Source organism: Heloderma suspectum, chromosome 1 (genome assembly GCF_057233095.1).
Source record: "Heloderma suspectum isolate Gila_16-S chromosome 1, 16-S_ref, whole genome shotgun sequence".
NCBI lineage: Eukaryota > Metazoa > Chordata > Lepidosauria > Squamata > Helodermatidae > Heloderma > Heloderma suspectum.
The window spans coordinates 415,211,036-415,230,786 of record NC_139458.1 but is presented as its reverse complement, the minus strand read 5'-3'; the positions used below and the strand labels follow the sequence as shown (position 1 = coordinate 415,230,786).

The window sequence follows — 19,751 nt, the reverse complement described above, 5'->3', positions numbered from 1 at the left end:
CACCTCTTCTAGAAGGGGTTGGGAATATTTCTGGATATAGTACAGGCCAGTACAGGGATCCTCGGAAACTCATCAGGGATTCCTCAATGAGAAGAAAAGTAATTCCTGAAAGACTGCTTTTGCCTTGCTACCAATTGCCCCCTAGAATGCACAGTTGCAGCTGGGATGCATCCTCTGAAGAATGCATTCATCCAGAGCAATGGTGAAGACCAACTGACCTGGCCAGCACGATGTGTGAACTCTGAGCTCGTCTACATGTTATGCTTGCCATGTGAAAAGTAGTTATATCATAGCCAAGCTCAGCCTGTTGAAAATTCTGAAGGTCCTCCCAAGAGCAGGAATGGCCAACGTGCAGCCCAAGGGCCATAAATAGCCCTTGGCCTAATTTCATGCACTCATCTGCCTACTTCCAACAGCCCTTTAGAAGCGAACAGTTCAGCACCAGCGGAGGCTGATGTCAGTGGGGAGGTGAATCCGCTCTGGGCTTCAGTCAGAACCAGACAGAACTCTAAAGGAGCACCTTGGATAGCTTTTTTAGAGTTCTGACTGAAAACTGGAGTGGATTCACTGCCCCACTGACATCGGAGCCACCAGCCTCCACTCTTCAGAACTCTAGCAAGAGGGATCTGTCCCTCCCTCAGCAGCGGGGAGAGAGAGAGAGGGAGGAAGCAGTGACAGAGAGGGGGGAGGGAGGGAGAGAAAGAGAAGGGATAGAGATAGAGAGAAAGAAAAAGGGGTGGCCCACTATTGGCTCCAATTTTGCCTACCACTGGCTTCAGCCCCCAAGAGAATGCAGCTTTCACCAGAAAAAAGCTCCCCCTAATCTGGAGATGAGGGGAGACTGGAGAAAGACAGAGGGTATCCTAGGCCAACACTTATCACTCCTTATCTTGCTCTTTAGCTGCTCATCCCCTGTTCCTCTCCTTCCCAAGTCTTAGGGGAAATTAGAACCTAAAGAGAGAGATAAGCAAAGATAAACAATGCAGGGAGAAAAGAAGCCAGCGGTTCCTGCTTCCTTATGTGTTGGCCTACAATGCCCTCCATCTAGGGTGCCCATGTGTCCTACTCCACAGTCCTCTATTTGAAGGGCTGACAGACGATAGTCCTCTTTTTGAGGGGTCCAAAGATAAAGAACTCTAAGCAGGGAGAGCAGGGGTCTTGAACTTGCCCCTTGACAATGAGTCCCTGGACAGCATAGAGGCCACCAGCAGGTCACAGTCTTCCTCACCATGGTGAGATATATGGTATTTCTACTTAAAATATAGTAATTATTTCTAAATGTACATCTGTAGATATAAATCAAAACATGCCTATTATATGCAAATCTGCACCCTCTTTTTTTTTTTTTTGACGACACACAAGGGGCCACCTCTGTTAGGGCTGAGTTTTATTTCCAAATGGCTTGCTTGCTTGGGTAGCAATCTTAGTGGTGCCAAATTCAGTGGAGCCCGGTGGCTCTGATGTCAGTGGGGCATTGCATCCGCTCTAGGTTTCAGTCAGAACTCTAAAGGAGCTGTCCACCTTGAGTAGTTCTGACTGAAGCGTGGATTGGATGCCTCACTAACATCAGAGCCACCAGCCTCCACCGGCCAAATTCATTCCTCACCTGCTTACCTCCTCCCGCCCCCCTGTTCTTGCCTCCTTCCTCTTGAGACCAAAGCTGGAGTTTTCCAAACTGTGCTCCAGAAAACTCTGCAGGACCCTCAGAAGTTTAACAGGGAATCTTCATTCAGAAGTTCAATAATGGCAGACCAAGTTTCCTGATTTTCTGTTCAAAAATCATACTGTTTGGCTATAAGTGGCTATTTTTAACATGATGAATGTTGTCATTCGTAGTGCATGCCATATAACATTTTCCAGAATTATCTGCAACATGCAGCAGGAGTTCCATCCATGGCAGATGTGCAGCACAGACAGGCTGCCTCCAGATGAGGGCTTCCAATCATTGCTGTTCTGCTGTAAGCTACAAGCAGAATTGCAGTCGACTTTCTACACTGTCAGAGAGTGTCGCTTTTTATCTCTGAGTACATCCCGTTATTTTCTATCCACACCGGTGGTGTCATGGTAAATTTTGAAGTGTAAATGCTCAACATGACAATCTCCATTAGCCACCCCGAAAGGAGAGGCCCCAAATTCAGGCCAGTGCGTTGATCCATATCAACGAAACAATTCTAGCAGTTTTCATCTTTACCGAGAGCAGGTCGTTTATAAAGCTATTAGGTCTTAACTGCCTGTTCGAGACCAAGCCCCCCACAAATATTTTGCATTATGACAGTGATAGCTCAGAACTATATATGGATGCTTAGGAAACTCATCCCCCTCCCATCGAACTAGTCTGAGGATTACAGCTAAGCTCAGAGGGAACAGAGAATTTTGAGGGGGCAGCAGATGACATCAGCATCCCTGTTAATCAAAAAGTGTCATCCCTGCGAGCCCTGACTCCGCTACACCACTGGTCCACACCAGTCGTCGTGAGGTGCCTGCTGTGCTATTTGAAGGTCAGCACACAATCACTATAACCCTTGTGAGGGGCACCATTATATAGAAAGGAGATGCTTGCTGGGGCTCAGGTCTGTCTAGAAATACTACCCTCTGATCCGAAAGCACTTTCCCCTAATCTCTGATCTGTGGAAAGGAACACTCTGCAGGCACTCAGAGGGTATGCAGTTCAAAGCATTAGGTGATGGGGAAACACTGTTTGAAATCCTGGACAGCGGCTGCCAGTCAGAGTAGGCAACACTGAACTAGATGGATAAACAGTCTGACCTGACACGAAGGAGTTTCTTGAGTTCTTATGAACTGCCCTTTTCACCTGCTCAGGGTATTTTCTTCCAGTCTTACTTCATGAAGTCCATGGCTTGACTCTAGTACTAAAAGCAGATGCCAGTGCTGAGTTCTGGCATAAATGATGCCCTGTGTGCAGGGCTTCCTCGACAAACAAGCTGGTGTTGGAAAGGTTCCCTGTAGATCAGGGGTGGACAACTTTCGGCCCTCCAGATGCTTTGGCCTACAATTCCCATCAGCCTTAGCCAGCATAGCTAATGGTGAAGTATTATGGGAGTTTTAGGCCAAAACATCTGGAGGACCACAAGTTGCCCACCCCTGCTATAGATAGTCATGCGCAGATTTTTGTGATTAAAGATAAACTGAATGCCACTGGATTCAAGCAAACATGGGCCAATGTAGACCAAAAAGAAGGGAACTCCTCTTCTAAAAAAGAAAGGAAGAAAGAAAGAAATAAAAGAAAAAGTCATAATTTGTAAATTGACTCTAGGCCTCCTTCCCTGACCTCACATCTGTAGAACTTTGAAATAAGTAAAACAAAGAAAGAAATAAGGAGGTATGCATCATGGGAGCACAACAAAAACAGAGAAGTCAAGTTTAGAAAGGAAAGAAAACGTTTTTGAGTTTTCTTTCTTATAACAGCTATTTGGCATTTTTGTGTTGTTCTTTTCCAAGGGTTGGATCTGATGTTATGGCAGCATGACCCATATGTCAGAATTCAGGCACCACCTCTTTTTCAACAAGGTGGGGGGCGTTTACAGTGCCAGAGGGGCTACTGGACCCTTTTCCAAATGCTCCTTTGCACCTGAAATTGCTTTTCTCCATTGTTTTTCTTATGGTGTGGGGTTAGCCCCACGAAGATAAAAACAGCTGGGGAGAAGCAATTTCAGGGGAGGGGGAAGCATGATCATGGGAGAGATTCAGCACCCCCCATATTTTCAGAACTTGCTGTATTTTCAATTTACATCCCCTCTTGCTTCAGAGGAAACTGGCCACAATCCAGTTCTGCTGCTGTCACGTCTAGCTTGCCCTTTGGTTACTAGAGGCACGTGCCTTTTTTTAGCTGCTGATTATTTCAAGATGTTAGAAGTTTGCAGGGGCTAAAAGAGTGGAACAGAAATTCAATACACTGGCAGTAATGCAGCTTGGACTGTATACCAAATAAGCATTTTTCAAGAGTTCAAGGCATCTGGGAACAATTTGCTAGTTCCCTCTTCCCCTTTGTTTTTATTTATTTATTTTTGACAAGCAGTTTGTATCTGGAATACCCTACATGCTTGGACCATGTGTTAGTCTGTTGCAGCCAAACCAACGAAGAGTCTTGTGGCACCTTGAAGACTAACACATTCACTTTAGCACAAGCTTTTGTGGACTAGAGTCCACTTCATCAGATGCATTTGTTGTTTGTGATGACTGACAGAGCACTGGTATCACTAATCCAGGTGTAATTGACATTTTTATAGCTGCCCAGTTTTATAACACCATTGCAAAACTACCCAAAGCATAGAAAGCTCCCTGCTCCCACCAACTCAGTTTCACAGAACATATCAGATACCGATGAATTTTGAGCTAAGGGTCAAATTACACACTCCCTTTAATACTTAGCATTATTTTTCCTTACTCAAAAGTAAGGATGGGTTATCTTTACGTGGATTGGGGCTCTAGCGTAGGGGTTTGCTGGACTTTAACCCTTTGACACCCTCCCCATGACTGCAATTTGCACATTAAAAAAAATTCTCATTCTTCATTGGGAGACATTAAGAAGGATAAGTTACCTTGCAACAGTCGGAAGTAGATCAGATTTGTGGAATTAGTCCTCTTATTTGAAGCAATTTAAAGTTCTCTAACAAGGGCTGTAGCTCAGTGATAAGGTGTTTGCTTTACATGCAAAAGATCCCAAGTTCAGTTCCTGGATCAGATACCTTGATCTCTCTTTTAAGCAAAACCAAAAAGAAGTCTTGCCGCACCTTAAAGATTAAACACGGACCAAGAGTCTAATGCATGTTGAAGGTTAATAGTTTGTTTTTTAGCATAAATGTTCATCTGATGCTGAAATGCATCCTCAGTTCACACACACAGATAGAGAAAATGTAAAGTGGGGTCAAAAGGCTGTGAAATGCAAGAGGTACATTTCCACGCAACAAAGAGTCTTGTGGACTAAAGAGTCAAGTCTAAAAACTTAAGATGCAATCTTATGCATGTTTAGATAGAAAAAAAAGTCCTACAACTCCCAGCATTCCCCAGCCAGCTATGCTGGGAGTTGTAGGGCTTTTTTCTGCCTAAATACACATAGGATTTGTGGCTTTAAGGTGCAATCCTATGCAGGTTTAGACAGAAGAAAGTCTTATAACTCCCAGCATAGCTAGCTGTGGAATGCTGGGAGTTGTAGGACTTTTTTTCTGTCTAAACCTGCATAGGATTGTGCCCTTAAAGACTTATAAGGGGGCAATCCTATGCATGTTTAGACAGAAAAAAATCCTGCAACTCCCAGCACCCTGGGAGGTGTAGAACTTTTTTTTCTGTCTAAACATGCATAGGATTGCACCCTAGGAGTTCTGGAGAACATAGCTGGCTGGGGAATGCTGGGAATTGTATGCCTTTTTTCCTGTCTAAACATGCATAGGATTGCGCCCCTAGGGCAGTAGCCAATGTAAGTCCTATGTAGAGTAGACCCAGGTAAAGGAATGGGACGTAAGTTAGTTGCATCTCAGGTGCCACCGGACTCTTTGTTGTTTCTGCAGCAGTTGACTTAACACGGCGATCCTCTGGAAACTATTTCTACGCAAAGCTCAAGCGCAGGCCAGATTTTTCTGTAAAGCGTGCCGTCTCCATCTTGTCCCGATTTGAGGCTCGGGCCTAGAAACATCCCCGCTCCGCGTCTCGCGCCCTCTGGCCCTGCGGCTGCGGGCCGCGTTTGTCTCCGGGCGCGCGCGCGCGCGCGTGTACGCCGCTCGTGCCGCAACCGGCGCGCTCGTCAGGGGGCTCCCCGCGCCGCCGGCCTCGCTCCGGGGCTCCCCGCAACCCACGCGCTGCCCCCTGCGCGGACAGCGAGCCCCTTCCCTCGGCGCCGCTCCCTTCCCGCGGAGCGGCGCACCGAGGCGCGTCCTCCGGCTCCCGCTCCAGGTAGCGCCGCCCCGCCTCGGCCTCAGAGGCGGAGGAGGCGCCTTCCCTCCAGCGCCCTCCTTCGTCCCGCCTCTCCCCAAGTTTGCCGAGGAGAACTTTTGTTTTGGTCCAGCGGTCCAGCGCAGCTTGGCGGCGGCGGCGGCTGAGCGCCCGGGCGGCCCCCGGGGATTGCTCGCCTGGCGGCGGCGGAGGACACGACGGCTCCGGGGTGGTCTAGGGAAAGCGCGGGGGCAGTGCGCCCGCCTGCCCCGACCCGACGCTCGTGCCGAGCCATGGAAGGCGCGCGGGGGCTGCGGCGGCTGCTGCTGCTGCTGCTGCTCGCGTCGGCCTCCTCCGCACAAGGTAGCGCGTCTCTCGCGTTCGCTTCGCGTCCAAAGGGCGAGACCGGGAACAAGGGTGGAATCCGTCCCGGGGCAGAGCCGTTTGGGGCCGGATGCCGAGAAGGTGCGCGCGGGCTGGAGCGGGGGCAACTGCGCGAGTGCCTCTTATCGGGATTGAGGTGCGCCGCTCACTCGTGGGGCACATTCCACGTACCGCGTTTCTAGCGTTATTCCCCGCTTCTTTCTTTCTTTCTTTCTTTCTTTCTTTCTTTCTTTCTTTCCTTATTAATTACATTTATATCCCGCCTTCTTTCCTCCTTAAGGAACCCAAGGTGGCATACATAGCCCTCCTCCTCCTCCATTTTATCCTCACAACAACAACCCTGTGAGGTGGGCTGGGCTGAGAGGCTGTGACTGGCCCAAAGTCACCCAGTGAGCTTCTGTGGCCGAGTGGGGACTAGAACCGGGATCTTCCGACTCCCAGTCCAACACTCTCGCCGCTACACCACACTGGCTCTTCTTATCATCCAAACGCCGCAACAGATGTGACTGTGTGCTACGCGCGAGAGATGTGGAGCGGCGCTGTGATGGGATCGTATCCAGATGGCGGGGTGGGTGGGTGTAGATCTGGCCTTTCCACTCTTGTGTTCCCTTCAGGGGAGTTCGTTCCCTCCCAGGTTCCAGAAAGGTGCTGTGTGACCAGTGGAGGAACGCAAACCCTGCCAGGCGCTCCTTACGGAGGAGCTTGCCAAAGTGGGGGAAATCGGTTGGTTGGTTGGTTGTGCTGAATCTGAACCGGAAAGCTCACCAGGTTTCAGTCCCGCGACGTGTCAGCAACAGAGCTCAAAACCTGGCACAGGAGGGACTGTAGCCAGTGGTAGCACACCTGCTTTCAGGTAGAAAGTTCCAGGTTCGATCCCTGCCATCTCCAGGTAGGGCTGGAAATATTCCTGCCTGAAACCCTGGAGAGCCACTGCCACTCAGTGTTGGCAATACTGGGCTAGATGGACCAAGGATCTGTCTCGGTATACGGCAGCTTCCTACGTTCAATTGTAAATGAGTAAGTAGAGAGAATGCTTCCGAGGAAGTGCAGAGTGTATTTCCTTCTCTCACACGCCTTGGATTAGGAATAGGGGTGTCTAGAGGAGAGAACATCACTCCCAGGCAGGATTTGAAAATCACGTTCATTCTCTTTTTTTAAATCGAGCTCTGTTTGCCCTACACACACCGCTGCCCCCCCCCCCCGCCCTTCCCGCTCTGGCCAGAATTTCCAATGTGTATGTGGAGATATATCGGAAAAGAATAACATTGCCTGACCTGTTGGTTCCTTCCGAACGATCATCATAGGAATGCAGTGAATTTCCAAACAGTGCCATATTTGCTGACATTTCTATGCAAAGCTCAAATGGTTGTAAGAGCAGCATGGTGCACAGCTCCTAGGGGATGACTGTCAAGGGGGGGTGGTCTGCTTTGGGAGACACATGCTGAGATGAACAAAGCTGCCTGGCGCCTCTTTTCCTTCCTATCGACCTCATCTGGTACTCCTATCTCAGCCTCCCTATGTTTGCTCAGGCTGAGACTAGTGGAGGCTGGTGGCTCCAATGCCAGTGGGGCTGTGAATCCACTCCACATTTCAGTCAGAACCAGTCAGAACTCTAAAGGAGCTATCCAAAGTGCTTTACATACAGGATCACACTGGTGCCAGTTTATTTTGTGCCAACTTGCTCAACATTTTGGAGAATACCTCCTATAAAGGTCTTCCACTTGTACTCCTGTAGGGTATTAGGGGACATGCGCTTGGATTTGCGCAGTAATTCCATAAAGTTATGAGAAAACATTTTCTTTCTAAGAGCTTCCTTTTGTGAGACTAGAGGTAATGGGGAATCTCTCAGCTCCTGATGTCATCAGTTTTTAGTTTTTTTTAATCATTTCCTTTTTTTCACATCTCTATCCTTGAGAAACTGGGACATTTCTGCTAGCTCAGAAAAAGAAACTGCAGCAGTTTAAACTCACTTGAAAGTCTCTGACCCTGTTGGGCAACTCTCTGGATGTTGAGAAAGGAAGGGACTGTAACAGAAAGCCAGTTGCCACCTTAATTAAAGGCCATCGAGGGTCATCTTCTAATGAGTAAATTTGCAAACAAATGGGCTAGACTAGGCAAGTGGAATATTTGGCCCATGGGCCTAATGCAGCCTGCAGAGGTTCTGCATCTGGCCCACAGAATTTCCTTGGGTTCCTCCAAGCAGTGGAGGCTGGTGGCTCTGATGTCAGTGGGGCGGTGAATCTGGTCTGGATTTCAGTCAGAACTCTAAAGGAGCTATCCAAGGTGCTTCCTATCCAAGGAGCTATCCAAAATGCTCCCTTAGCATTCTGACTGGTTCTGACTGAAACCTGGAGCAGATTCACCCCCCACTGACACGGGAGCCACTACCCTCTGCTGCCTCCAAGACTTGCCCTCTGGAGGAATTGGCACTGGGAGAAGAAGCCACTTTTTCCAGTGCCGGGCAAGTGGCTTCACATGGTGTCCCCATGGGGTGTATGAAGCCAGGGACGCAGCCACTCCCAGCACAGGCTGAGTCCCTTCCTCCATGCTGGGGGAGGCACAGAAAAAAGCAAAATGGGGTGCAGTGGGGGATGTCGGGCAATGATGTAAGTGCCTGTGGCCATGCCCACTGACATAACCAGCCCATGGAGAGCCTGGTAGGGGGCAATTCCCCCCCCCCATTCTGGTTCAGCACCCCTGGTGTAGACAGACCACTTATTGAGCAGGGACAAATAAGCAAATTCCTTATTTTAACTCTGCACTGTCCTAAATCAACCACCATTCAGAGGGCTGACCCCAGGATTCTAGTATTATAAGAAGAGAAGAACTTCTCACTAAGATTTCAGCCATGATTAACCTTCAAGCTTGTCATCAGAATCATGACTTTTCTCCCTAATCTTTTCTCTCTTTTAAAAATATGTTATTCTGTTAATTGGTGAATCTATTGATTCGGTAATTATTGTTATCAAAAATTCCCCTAAATGTAGTGTTCTGCTTGGAATTGGATGGGATCGGTGAGCACATTGGGATAGAAGAGAGGTAAAAGGGGGGATTTGGGGTGGGGCTGTGGCTAGAGCATGCTGGGAGTTGTAGGACTTTTGTCTGTCTAAACATGCATAAGATTGTGCCCTTAGTTTTTGTTTTATTTTTCTTTGTGTGTGTTTTAAGTACCAAAATAAAAGTGCCTCTGCTGTTGTTGTTGTTGTTGTTGTTGTTGTTGATGATAATAATAATTTGTTTAAAAGCTAGAATTCTTTGAACACTGAAAGCTGCATCAGGTACAAGATCAGTACTTGAATTACAAGGATGAAGGGTGGAATGGCTCCCTTAGGTTGCAGTTACAAGGATGAGGGGTGGAAGGGGGCCATCCCCCCTCCTTTTGTGATGGCTCCCTTAGGTTGCAATGCTATATACAGACTTACTTGGGGGAGTAAGTCCCATAGAATTTAATGGGGCTGAGCAGATATGTATGACTGTACTGTTAGCTGCTGTTTTAAGAAGGCTGTGGGGAGAGGTATGTTTGGCTAAAATGGAGGCAATGGAGCTTGTAGATTTAATTAACACCCCCCCTTGCAATAATTTGAGCCCTGTACCAGATTCTGCACTTGCATGGTGCTTTCCAAAAACTATGGAGTACATACAGCCTCACATGTCTGTATAATATCACATGTATTTGAATTAGGTAATAAAACTGTTAGAAGCAAGATAATCAAGTAATAAACTGTAGTTAAGATTTACAGTGCACTCTTTTTTGTCTGTTCTTTTTTTTAGTGCAAGAGAGTTGCTAATGCTGTTGTATTTTAGGGCAGGCGTTTCTGTTTACTTTATGGAAGGAGACTAAGCTAGAGGCCAGTGTCCTGTCTGCCTACACTTCTGCTCTAGAGTATTACCTTTCATGGGTAAACACATGGAGAGACCAATACATCCCTTCGCAAAGGATGTTGCACTATTAGTTTGTAAGCCCAGGCTGTAGCTCAGAAATAGATGCTTTCCATGCAGAAGGTCTCTCCCAGCTTCAGTTCTTGGCATCTCCAGGCAGGTCTAGGAAAGACTCCTGTCTGCAACCCTGGAGAATAATTGCTGCTCAATGTAGGTAGTTCTGAGTTATATGGATCAAGGGTTTGCTTAAGGCAGCTTCCCAGTGGAGGCTGGTGGCTCTGATGACAGTGGATGACAGTAATCCCATTCCAGGTTTCAGTCAGAACCAGTCAGAACTCTGAAGGAGCTATCCAAGGTGCTCCTTCAGAGTTCTGTCTGGCTCTGACTGAAACCAGCAGCTTCTGCAGCTTCCTCTATTCTTCCTAAGAAGTAGTGAACATATGCATTTTTTCAGAATGGAGCCTTTGTTTCACTGAACTGGCATGGAAGTTAAGGAATATTTTCAAAACCAGTTTTCTTATTTGGTGACAATATATTGTATCAATAATAATAATAATAATAATAATAGAGGATGTGTCTGTCTGTCCGTCCATCCGTCAGCACCACAGCACCAAGACTATGAAATCTGGACTCGGCATGTATAACTAAGGGGACCCTTGGGGTGTGTACCTTGGGGGTTGTTTGTTTTTTTAAGCATTAATTAATCAAAATTCATTTAAATGTGTTCATGTGGTTGAAGCTTGCAGTAACATCTTCAGCCACTAGGGGAAGACGTCCCTAACCAGTGCATGGCTTTGCACTTCATGCAATTTGAAGCCAGAGGAGATTAGTAGGCCGAGGAACAGTTAAACAGCTGCCCCTTCCCCCCTGCTATGAGACCTCCCCCTCCCAGGGTAGGAGTGGACAGGCCCCTCGCTTAGGGGGTTTTATGGGTGTACCATGGTAGGGCCATGCCTAGGGATGCCAGTGGGTATGCCTACACTCATTTCATTTATTATATTTCTATACTGCCCCATAGCCGAAGCTCTGGGCGGTTCACAAAAATTAAAAACCATTAAAATACATTACTCAAAGTTAAAAAAAAAAGTGCATAAAAACATATAGACACACACATATATTATCTAACATATATTATCTAACACACGCATGGACGATATATATCTAAAAACAATTTTTTTTAACAATAAGCCAAAGACAGTCCAAGATGTAATTAAAATTCATTATATGCTGGCAAACACCTGGGAGAAGAGGGCAGTTTTTACCTGGCACCAAAAAGATGCCCTTGTTGGCGCCAGGCAGGCCTCGTTGGGGAGATCATTCAACAATTGGGGGGCCAGCACTGAGAAGGCTTTCTCCCTTGTTGCTGCCCTCTGAGCCTCCCTTGGAGGAGCCACTCAGAGAAGGGCCTTGGATGCTGAGCATAGTATACGGGTCAGTTCATGCCAGAAGAGGCACACCATCACGTGTTGTGATCCCAAGCTGACCAAAATGTGTCCACCTCTGACAGCTGGTAAGTGTACTTAACGGCTTTGCTGTATCACAGTAAGGCAGGGGTCCCCAAATGTTTTGGACCCGTGGGCACATTTGCAAGTTTGAGACCATGCTGTGTGCGCCACCACAAAATGCCTAACCAGTGGATTGCTGCTTTGGTGTTTACCTGTCGTGTCTATGGATTTTAGGCTGCATCTTAGTCAACAAAAACTTTTGTTTCATGTCTATTGGACACCGCAGTGTCTCTTTAACGAGAGATTGTCTAATCTGGCTAATTGCTGGTGGAGCAATACAGCTAATGCTTCTTTTAAACACATGTTTTGGCAATGTCCAGTAGGTGCTTCTTTTGGGGGGAGGTTATTACATAGATACATTTTGCACTGGAACAATCTTTAATATTCACTGATGTACACACGCTTTAAAATTATTTACCTGCTTCATGGAAATTAACAAATAGTTGGCGTAAATGGATTCTCTGCACCCTTTTTAGAACGAAAAGACTGATATTACAACACTGGAAGGATAAACACTCATCTCCCATAATGTAATGGATTGAGGACCTTACAACATTTTCAATACTTTAATGGGTGGCACGTAGGTGCCACCTTCAAATGGATACTTATTTGGATATTTGGTCCACTTTTGTTGAAACCCATGTATAATTGCTTGAAAGTTGTATGCATTTCATATAAATCCATGTATGAATATTTTAAAAATGGGGGGGGAATTGGGTGCCTGTTGGGGACCCATTCACGGGCTCCATTGGAGGTTCCTGCAGGTGCGATGGTAGCTGCGGTCACTGCATTGCAGAGGCCTGAAATAAGGACTTTTCTAGCTCGTGCAAAGCCAGGTCTGTTCACTAGTATTATAATGTACTACCTTATGGGGAGACTTTGCTTCTGTTTTGCAAATGGAATCTCCCCATCCTTAAGCTCAGCAGAACAATGAACTGTTAATTCTGCCATGGACATATTTTTAAAATGTTTTCTGTTACTTTCTCACTGCTTTTCTGTTATCGCCTTTCAACATTCATATGCATTCATACAGTGATTGCTCTTTTTTGTTCGCCTGTGCTAGAAATGGGACCCATGTATCCAAATTATTATCATTCCTTTGCAGGCCTTTCAATGTGAGAGACTTGTTGAGTTTGTGCTGGCATGACTTGCATTGTTTTTCTACTGCAGCATTACCCTAACCCTTGATGGCACCATGGTTATATTTTGCCATTTAAACTTGGGCAGTGTTGGCTGCAAATCCTCAAGCAGCCCTGAGCAATAAACACACATTGCACAGGCAAAGTTCAAGCAAAATTCTAGTTAATTGTTAAGCGTTTTTGAACATGTGGCATTTCAATTTTGCTGAATATAGTATTTGCTGATTTGGTACACACACAGATCTGAGTCTGCTTTCTCGCCACCACTGACTCCAGCTGCTATTGCTCCTCATCCTCTTTCTCATCATTGCTACCACTTACTTGCTTGACAAGCAGAGAACCCGTGAGCAAGCAGGCAGGGGCCTCTCCTGCTGCTCCTTCTCACCACCACCATTGTCTGAACCAGAGCGAGAGGCAGGTGAAGAAGCAGGTTGCAATGGTGAAGAGGAGGAGCAAGTCCAGGGGACTCTGATCGGTGAGCCCCTGCTGGGGTGTGGGCCCTCAACAGGTGCCCACCCATGACTATCCTTGACACCAGTGCTGCATATAAATGTTAGTTGGTTGCTATTTCATGAGCATTCTGGAATGTCAAAGTGACACTACTGATCTCTCATTTTATATTTTATTTATATTTAAATATATAGGCCACTTTCCCACTGAATAAGACCTTCACAGCAGTTTATAATAGAATAGACGGGGGCAGGCGGGAACAATTTGTATAACAACATACAAAAAATAATTAAAAGGCATCCATTTTAGGGGATCTTTCATAATCTTTTAAGGAGCATATTCATTGCTTCCTTAATGAAGACAGTCAGGTGTATGGAAAACAAGTCCTATGAGGAAAGGTTAGCAGCCTCCCCCAACCTGGTGCCCTCAAGATGTTTTGGACTTCAACTCCCATCAGCCCCAGCCAGAAGTATAGCTTCCAAATCACGTGAAGTACTAGTTCCCCTCTACTCAGCACCGGTTAGGCCTCATCTGGAGTACTGTGTCCAGTTCTGGGCACCACACTTTAAGAAGGATGCAGACAAGCTGGAGAGGGTTCAGAGGAGGGCAATGAAGATGATCGAGGTCTGGAAACAAAGCCCTATGAGGAGAGACTGAAAGAACTGGGCATGTTTAGCCTTGGGAAGAGAAGACTGAGGGGAGATATGATAGCGCTCTTCAAGTACTTGAAAAGTTGTCCCAGAGAGGAAGGCCAGGATCTCTTCTTGATCATCCCAGAGTGCAGGACACAGAATAATGGGCTCAAGTTACAGGAAGCCAGATTCCAGCTGAACATCAGGAAAAACTTCCAGACTGTTAGAGCAATATGACAATGGAGCCAATTCCCTAGGGAGGTGGTGGGCTCTCCCACACTGAAGGCATTCAGGATGAAACTGGACAGCCATCTGTCAGGGATGCTTTGACTTGGGTTCCTGCATTGAGCAGGGGGTTGGACTCAGTGGTCTTATGGGTCCCTTAAAACCCCACTATTCTATGATTCTAGTTAAAACATCTGGAGGGCAACCGGTTGAGGAAGGCTGGGTTAGCTGAACTGGGTATGTTTAGCCTGGAGAAGAGAAGCTTGAGGGAGGATATATGAGCACTCTTCAAATACTGAAGGACTGCCAAACAGAAGATGGCGAAGACTTGTTCTCTGCTGCTCCAGAGGGTAGAACTACATCTAATGGGCTAAAGATATAGGAAGGTTGATTTCAGCTGAACATTAGGAGAAGCCTCTTAATGGTAACAGCAGTTTGAGAATGGAACCAGTAACCAATGGTGGGGGTAGGGTCTCCTTTGCTGGAAGTCTTCAAGTAAAGGCTGAGCAGCCATCTTTTGGGGATGTGCCAGCTCTAGCTGTCCCGTATCAAGCCAGAGGTTGGACTATAAGTCCTACACCAGCTTTCCTCAACCTGGCACCCTCCAATTGTTTTGGACAATTCCCATCACCCTGAGCATTGACTGTGTTGGCTGGGGCTGATTGGTGTTGTAGTGTAAAAGGTTGGGGAAGGCTAAATCGACTTCTCTGACTCTATGGGACTTAACTAACCTCAGTTCCATTCATTTCAATTGGTCTACTCAAAGTAGGACTTTATCTACCCCATGATTCTATGCACAGCCATCTCCCCATATTGGTAACATCATACCATTGAAACTCATGTGTTCTATGGTCCCGTGTAGGCTAAGGCCCAGTACTTGCTGTGGTGGGGAAATCTGTGTCTGGGTTGTGTCACTTCAGACTGCAAGCTGGAGGCTTGCGTGACTAAATGCTCCTCCATAAAAAAGCATTTCCTCCACATTGAAAACAAATGCCACGGAAAAGCGTTCCATCCCAACCTTTGCTCATCTCTCTCGTTTTGCGTTATAGCCATGAGAGCCGTTGCTGTTGCTCATGGCAAACTCCTCTCCCAGGTGATAAGCCAGGGCAATGAAAGGCAAGGCTGGTTTCACAGTGATGAGAGCAACAACAAAGAGGAGTCTTCACAATGTTCAGACTGAAGGAATGAGCAGGGCCCAGAAGGCTGATATGTATGGTGGGAATATGTCACATGACCCCTTCCCATCCAACCAGGGGGCTGAATTACTTAGTGCCGGGATGCAGAACCTCCAGCCACCTTGGGCTCCTCCAGTAGGCAGGACTTGGCCTCTAAGCTCCACCCCCTGGACAAATCTGCTTATCCATCTCCGGAATGTAGAAGCAGTTGTAAAGCACGGAATGGCAGTGTTGTGGTGGGGCAGGGGGGAGAGAAGAGAAATGCTAGTTATGTGCTTCACAGCTGAAGTAATACACACGGCCATCTAAGCGGGGCCCTCCCTGTAAGACCGTTAAGTCCAGGGTAAAAAATTACCTAGTTCCACCACGGGAAATGCCAGCCCTATGGCCTTTTCCTGACACCTGAAAATTTAGGAGTCTAATGTTTAGTTACTACTAATTTGATATTCATATACTAAGGTGGTAAGGAGTGACAGAAATATTTACCATGAACAGCAATGGTTGGTGAAGTGGTTTGTTAATGGGAACCGGCAGCTGCTGCTGAGGGGCCGTTAAGAGGCGGGAGGGGAATTCTTGTAACCCAGCAGCAATGGAAGCAGGAGGTGCCTCACTCACACCGTGGTTGCTGATTGGCTAGCTGCCTCTGGCATGGGCTGCTGATGGCAGCAATGGTGGCTAGCCAGTCAGCAACTATGTGCTGAGGAAACCTCTCCTGCCTTCGCTGCCACCTCCTGATGGGGATGCTGTAGAAATTCGTGATGGATTAAAATGAGCTCAGATTTCTAAGAATCCGACTTGCGGAATCCACTGCAGAGCGACCCCCTCAGGCCGTGCGGAGTCCGTGGACTTTTGGATGATTTTTTTACTTTAGTGAAATTTACGCATATAAATCTGTAGACAAATATATTAGTTTCTGCTGAGGAAACATTGAATGGAATGGGGACAATACACTAAATGTTACATACTGAGGTAATTATGTAAATACTTATGTAAATACTTAGGTAAATATTTACGTAATTATTTCTGTATTTTTCCGCATGACGAAAAAGAAATATTTGCATCCGTCTGTGGGCGGATGACAGAACGAAAGGCACCTGACAATCTGCAAAACACACACGGAGCGGATTTTACACAGTCCGTACATCCCTGCCTCCTGACAGTTACCAACAACAGCATGAATTTCCATGCTCCTTTAATTGCCCAGCAGTGGCAATTGGCAACTGGCAACCAGCAGTTCCCAGTAGTGATGATGCACTTCATAGGCAACTGTGGGCCAAGAATGAACAAATGTAGCACAGATAAGACTTCCACCTACCCAGTCAACTGCTCAAGGGGTATCTGTGAAATATACCTTTGTTTCCATCTTGAGAATGGTCGACAAAAGCAATACACAAAACGATGTTGTGGAAAGAAAGCTGCCCATAAAAGTGCCCATAAAAGTGGCATTGTGAATGGTATTGGTGGGAATCTTGAGCACATATGCAAAGCAAAAACTACTCAGATGGGAAATGCTGAAGATAGTGAGAAATTAAAAATGTATAACAATGCAGAGAACTTGGAGGTTGTATTTACTGAAACAATAAATTTGACAAAACTGTACATCTCGATTTGCAGATCCCATTGAAGAAACAAAGAGATCTGGCTTGTACTCATTCACAAAACCAAATTCACCCTCAACAACTGTACGCCGATTACCCCATTCCTTTCCAGTCCAGAGAAACAATGGTTCCATAATCTATGCATCGGCACGTCCTGTGGGTTCCAGTACTGTGAAGGGCAGTAGGCTCACCTCTACTGAAGGTTATGCAGATCATCCCCTTCGGTCAATTAAGTTTAATCCTACAGTACGAAGTATACAAATTGCTGAACACATGGACATCAAATTTAATTGCTCTATCACTGTTCCTAAATCACTAATCAACCACGACTCTGCACTTATTTCCTTGTGGAAGAATGGGAAGGAGCTTCTTGATGCTGACAGGTTGGCCAGCCAATATTATCAATTTGATGACAATGAAGACACCACTATGATATCCACTTTCAGGTAAATAAGCTATATACAATTTTAGAGTTGAGTGGTTGCATCCAATCATGTTCCTCCACTGGCTGATGGATCTTTGACCCAGCTGAGGCTTCCGTGAGCAGAAAGGGAGAGAGGAGGTGATTTTTGCAAAGTACCCTTTTGCAGGTCCCTATGCCACCTCCCATGTTCCAGGTGGACCTGCAGCTCCCTAGAGCAGATTTTTGGGAGGCACAGGGGGATGCAGAGGGAAGCGGGAATCAGTAAAGATCACTTCTTCACCTTTCCCCTCATGTAAGCTTTCACTGGATCAAAGAGCATTCTGTCAGTGGAGGGGACCCTATTGGATACAACCCTCCGTTAATGATTTAATGTCAGGACTATATGTTAAAAACCACATGTTACGAATTTTAAGGTTATAGAAGACTTAGGACCATTATAAGCGTTGCAAAGAAGAAAGCAGTATACAAGTGACTTGAATTTTATCTTTTCCTTCTCTTGTAATGTGGGAAGTGGATATTACTGATTGCCCCTGAGACAAGATCCAGGATATGTGGAAGCCACCACACAAAAGTGCTACCTTGTTAAAAGATGTTTGCATGGTATGCAATCATTGAGTAGCAAGCAACTTTGCATTTTTTTAAGAGTCATTCACAAATAGATTTCTAACCAGGCCCGATGCGGATGTATAATTGCTTTGGGGATTGGGATCAGGTCATGGGTGCACCCATCCCCCTTCACCCTCCCCCTCTTGCATACACATCCCTACCAGCTCTCTCTCTTGTTGTTGTTTATTCAGTCAGTCACTTCCGACCCTTCATGACTTCATGGACAAAGAGCTTCCACGCCAGAGCTTCCTGTCGGCTGTCACCACCCCCAGCTCCCCCAAGGTCAAGCCCGTCACCTCCAGAATATCATCCATCCACCTTGCCCTTGGTCGGCCCCTCTTCCTTTTGCCTTCCACTTTCCCTAGCATCAGCATCTTCTCCAGGGTATCCTGTCTTCTCATGATGTGGCCAAAGTACTTCAGTTTTGCCTTTAATATTCCCTCAAGTGAGCAGTTTGGCTTTATTTCCTGGAGTATGGACTGGTTTGATCTTCTTGCAGTCCAAGGCACTCTCAGAATTTTCCTCCAACACCACAGTTCAAAAGCATCTATCTTCCTTCGCTCAGCCTTCCTTATGGTCCAGCTCTCGCAGCCATAGGTTACTATGGGGAATACCATTGCTTTAACTATGCGGACCTTTGTTGTCAGTGTGATGTCTCTGCTTTTCACTATTTTATCAAAATTTGTCATTGCTGTCCTCCCAAGAAGTAAACGTCTTCTGATTTCCTATCTGCAGTCAGCGTCTGCAGTAATCTTTGCGCCTAGAAAGACAAAGTCTGTCACTGCCTCCACGTTTTCTCCCTCTATTTGCCAGTTATCAATCAAGCTGGTTGCCATAATCTTGGTTTTTTTGAGGTTTAACTGCAACCCAGCTTTTGCACTTTCTTCTTTCACCTTCATCATAAGGTTCCTCAGCTCCTCCTCGCTTTCAGCCATCAAAGTGGTATCATGTGCATATCTGAGATTGTTAATGTTTCTTCCAGCGATTTTAACTCCAGCCTTGGCTTCATCAAGCCCAGCACATTGCATGATGTGTTCTGCATACAGGTTGAATAGGTAGGGTGAGAGTATACAACCCTGCCATACTCATTTCCCAATCTTAAACCAGTCCGTTGTTCCGTGGTCTGTTCTTACCGTTGCTACTTGGTCGTTATACAGACTCCTCAGGAGGCAAACAAGATGACTTGGTATCCCCATCCCACCAAGAACTTGCCACAATTTGTGATGATCCACACAGTCAAAGGCTTTAGAATAGTCAATAAAACAGAAATAGATGTTTTTCTGAAACTCCCTGGCTTTCTCCATTATCCAGTGGATCTTGGCAATTTGGTCTCGAGTTCCTCTGTCTTTTCTAAACCCACCTTGTACTTCTGGTAATTCTTGTTCCATGAATTGCTGGAGTCTACCTTGCAAGATCTTGAGCATTACCTTACTGGCGTGTGAAATAAGTGCCACTGTTAGATAGTTTGAACATTCTTTGGTGCTTCCTTTTTTGGTATGGGGATATAAGTTGCTTTTTTCCAATCTGTTGGCCATTCTTGTGTTTTCCAAATTTGCTGGCATATGGCATGCATCACCTTGACAGCATCATCTTGCAAGATTTTAAACAGGTCAGCTGGGATACCGTCATCTCTTGCTGCCTTGTTATTAGCAATGCTTCTTAAGGCCCATTTAACCTCACTCTTCAGGATGTCTGGCTCTAGCTCACTGACCACACCGTCAAATCTATCCCCGATATTATTATCCTTCCTATGCAGATCTTCCATGTATTCTTGCCACCTTTTCTTGATCTCTTCTGCTTCTGTTAGGTCCTTGCCATCTTTGTTTTGATCATACCCATTTTTGCCTG

The 19,751-nt window shown here is 46.2% G+C and overlaps 1 protein-coding gene across 2 annotated transcripts in view; it reads left to right on the top strand.

Annotated features, from left to right (window-relative positions):
- Positions 1-5,994: 5,994 nt before the first annotated feature.
- Positions 5,995-19,751, top strand: part of MERTK (MER proto-oncogene, tyrosine kinase) — an 88,368-nt gene continuing 74,611 nt past the window's right edge. For both annotated transcript variants that reach the window (XM_084829087.1, XM_084829085.1), the window contains exons 1-2: positions 5,995-6,249; positions 16,890-17,319. In XM_084829087.1, coding sequence (XP_084685213.1) covers positions 6,180-6,249; positions 16,890-17,319 — 500 coding nt within the window. In that variant the 5' untranslated portion in view covers positions 5,995-6,179. The remainder of the gene's footprint in view (positions 6,250-16,889; positions 17,320-19,751) is intronic.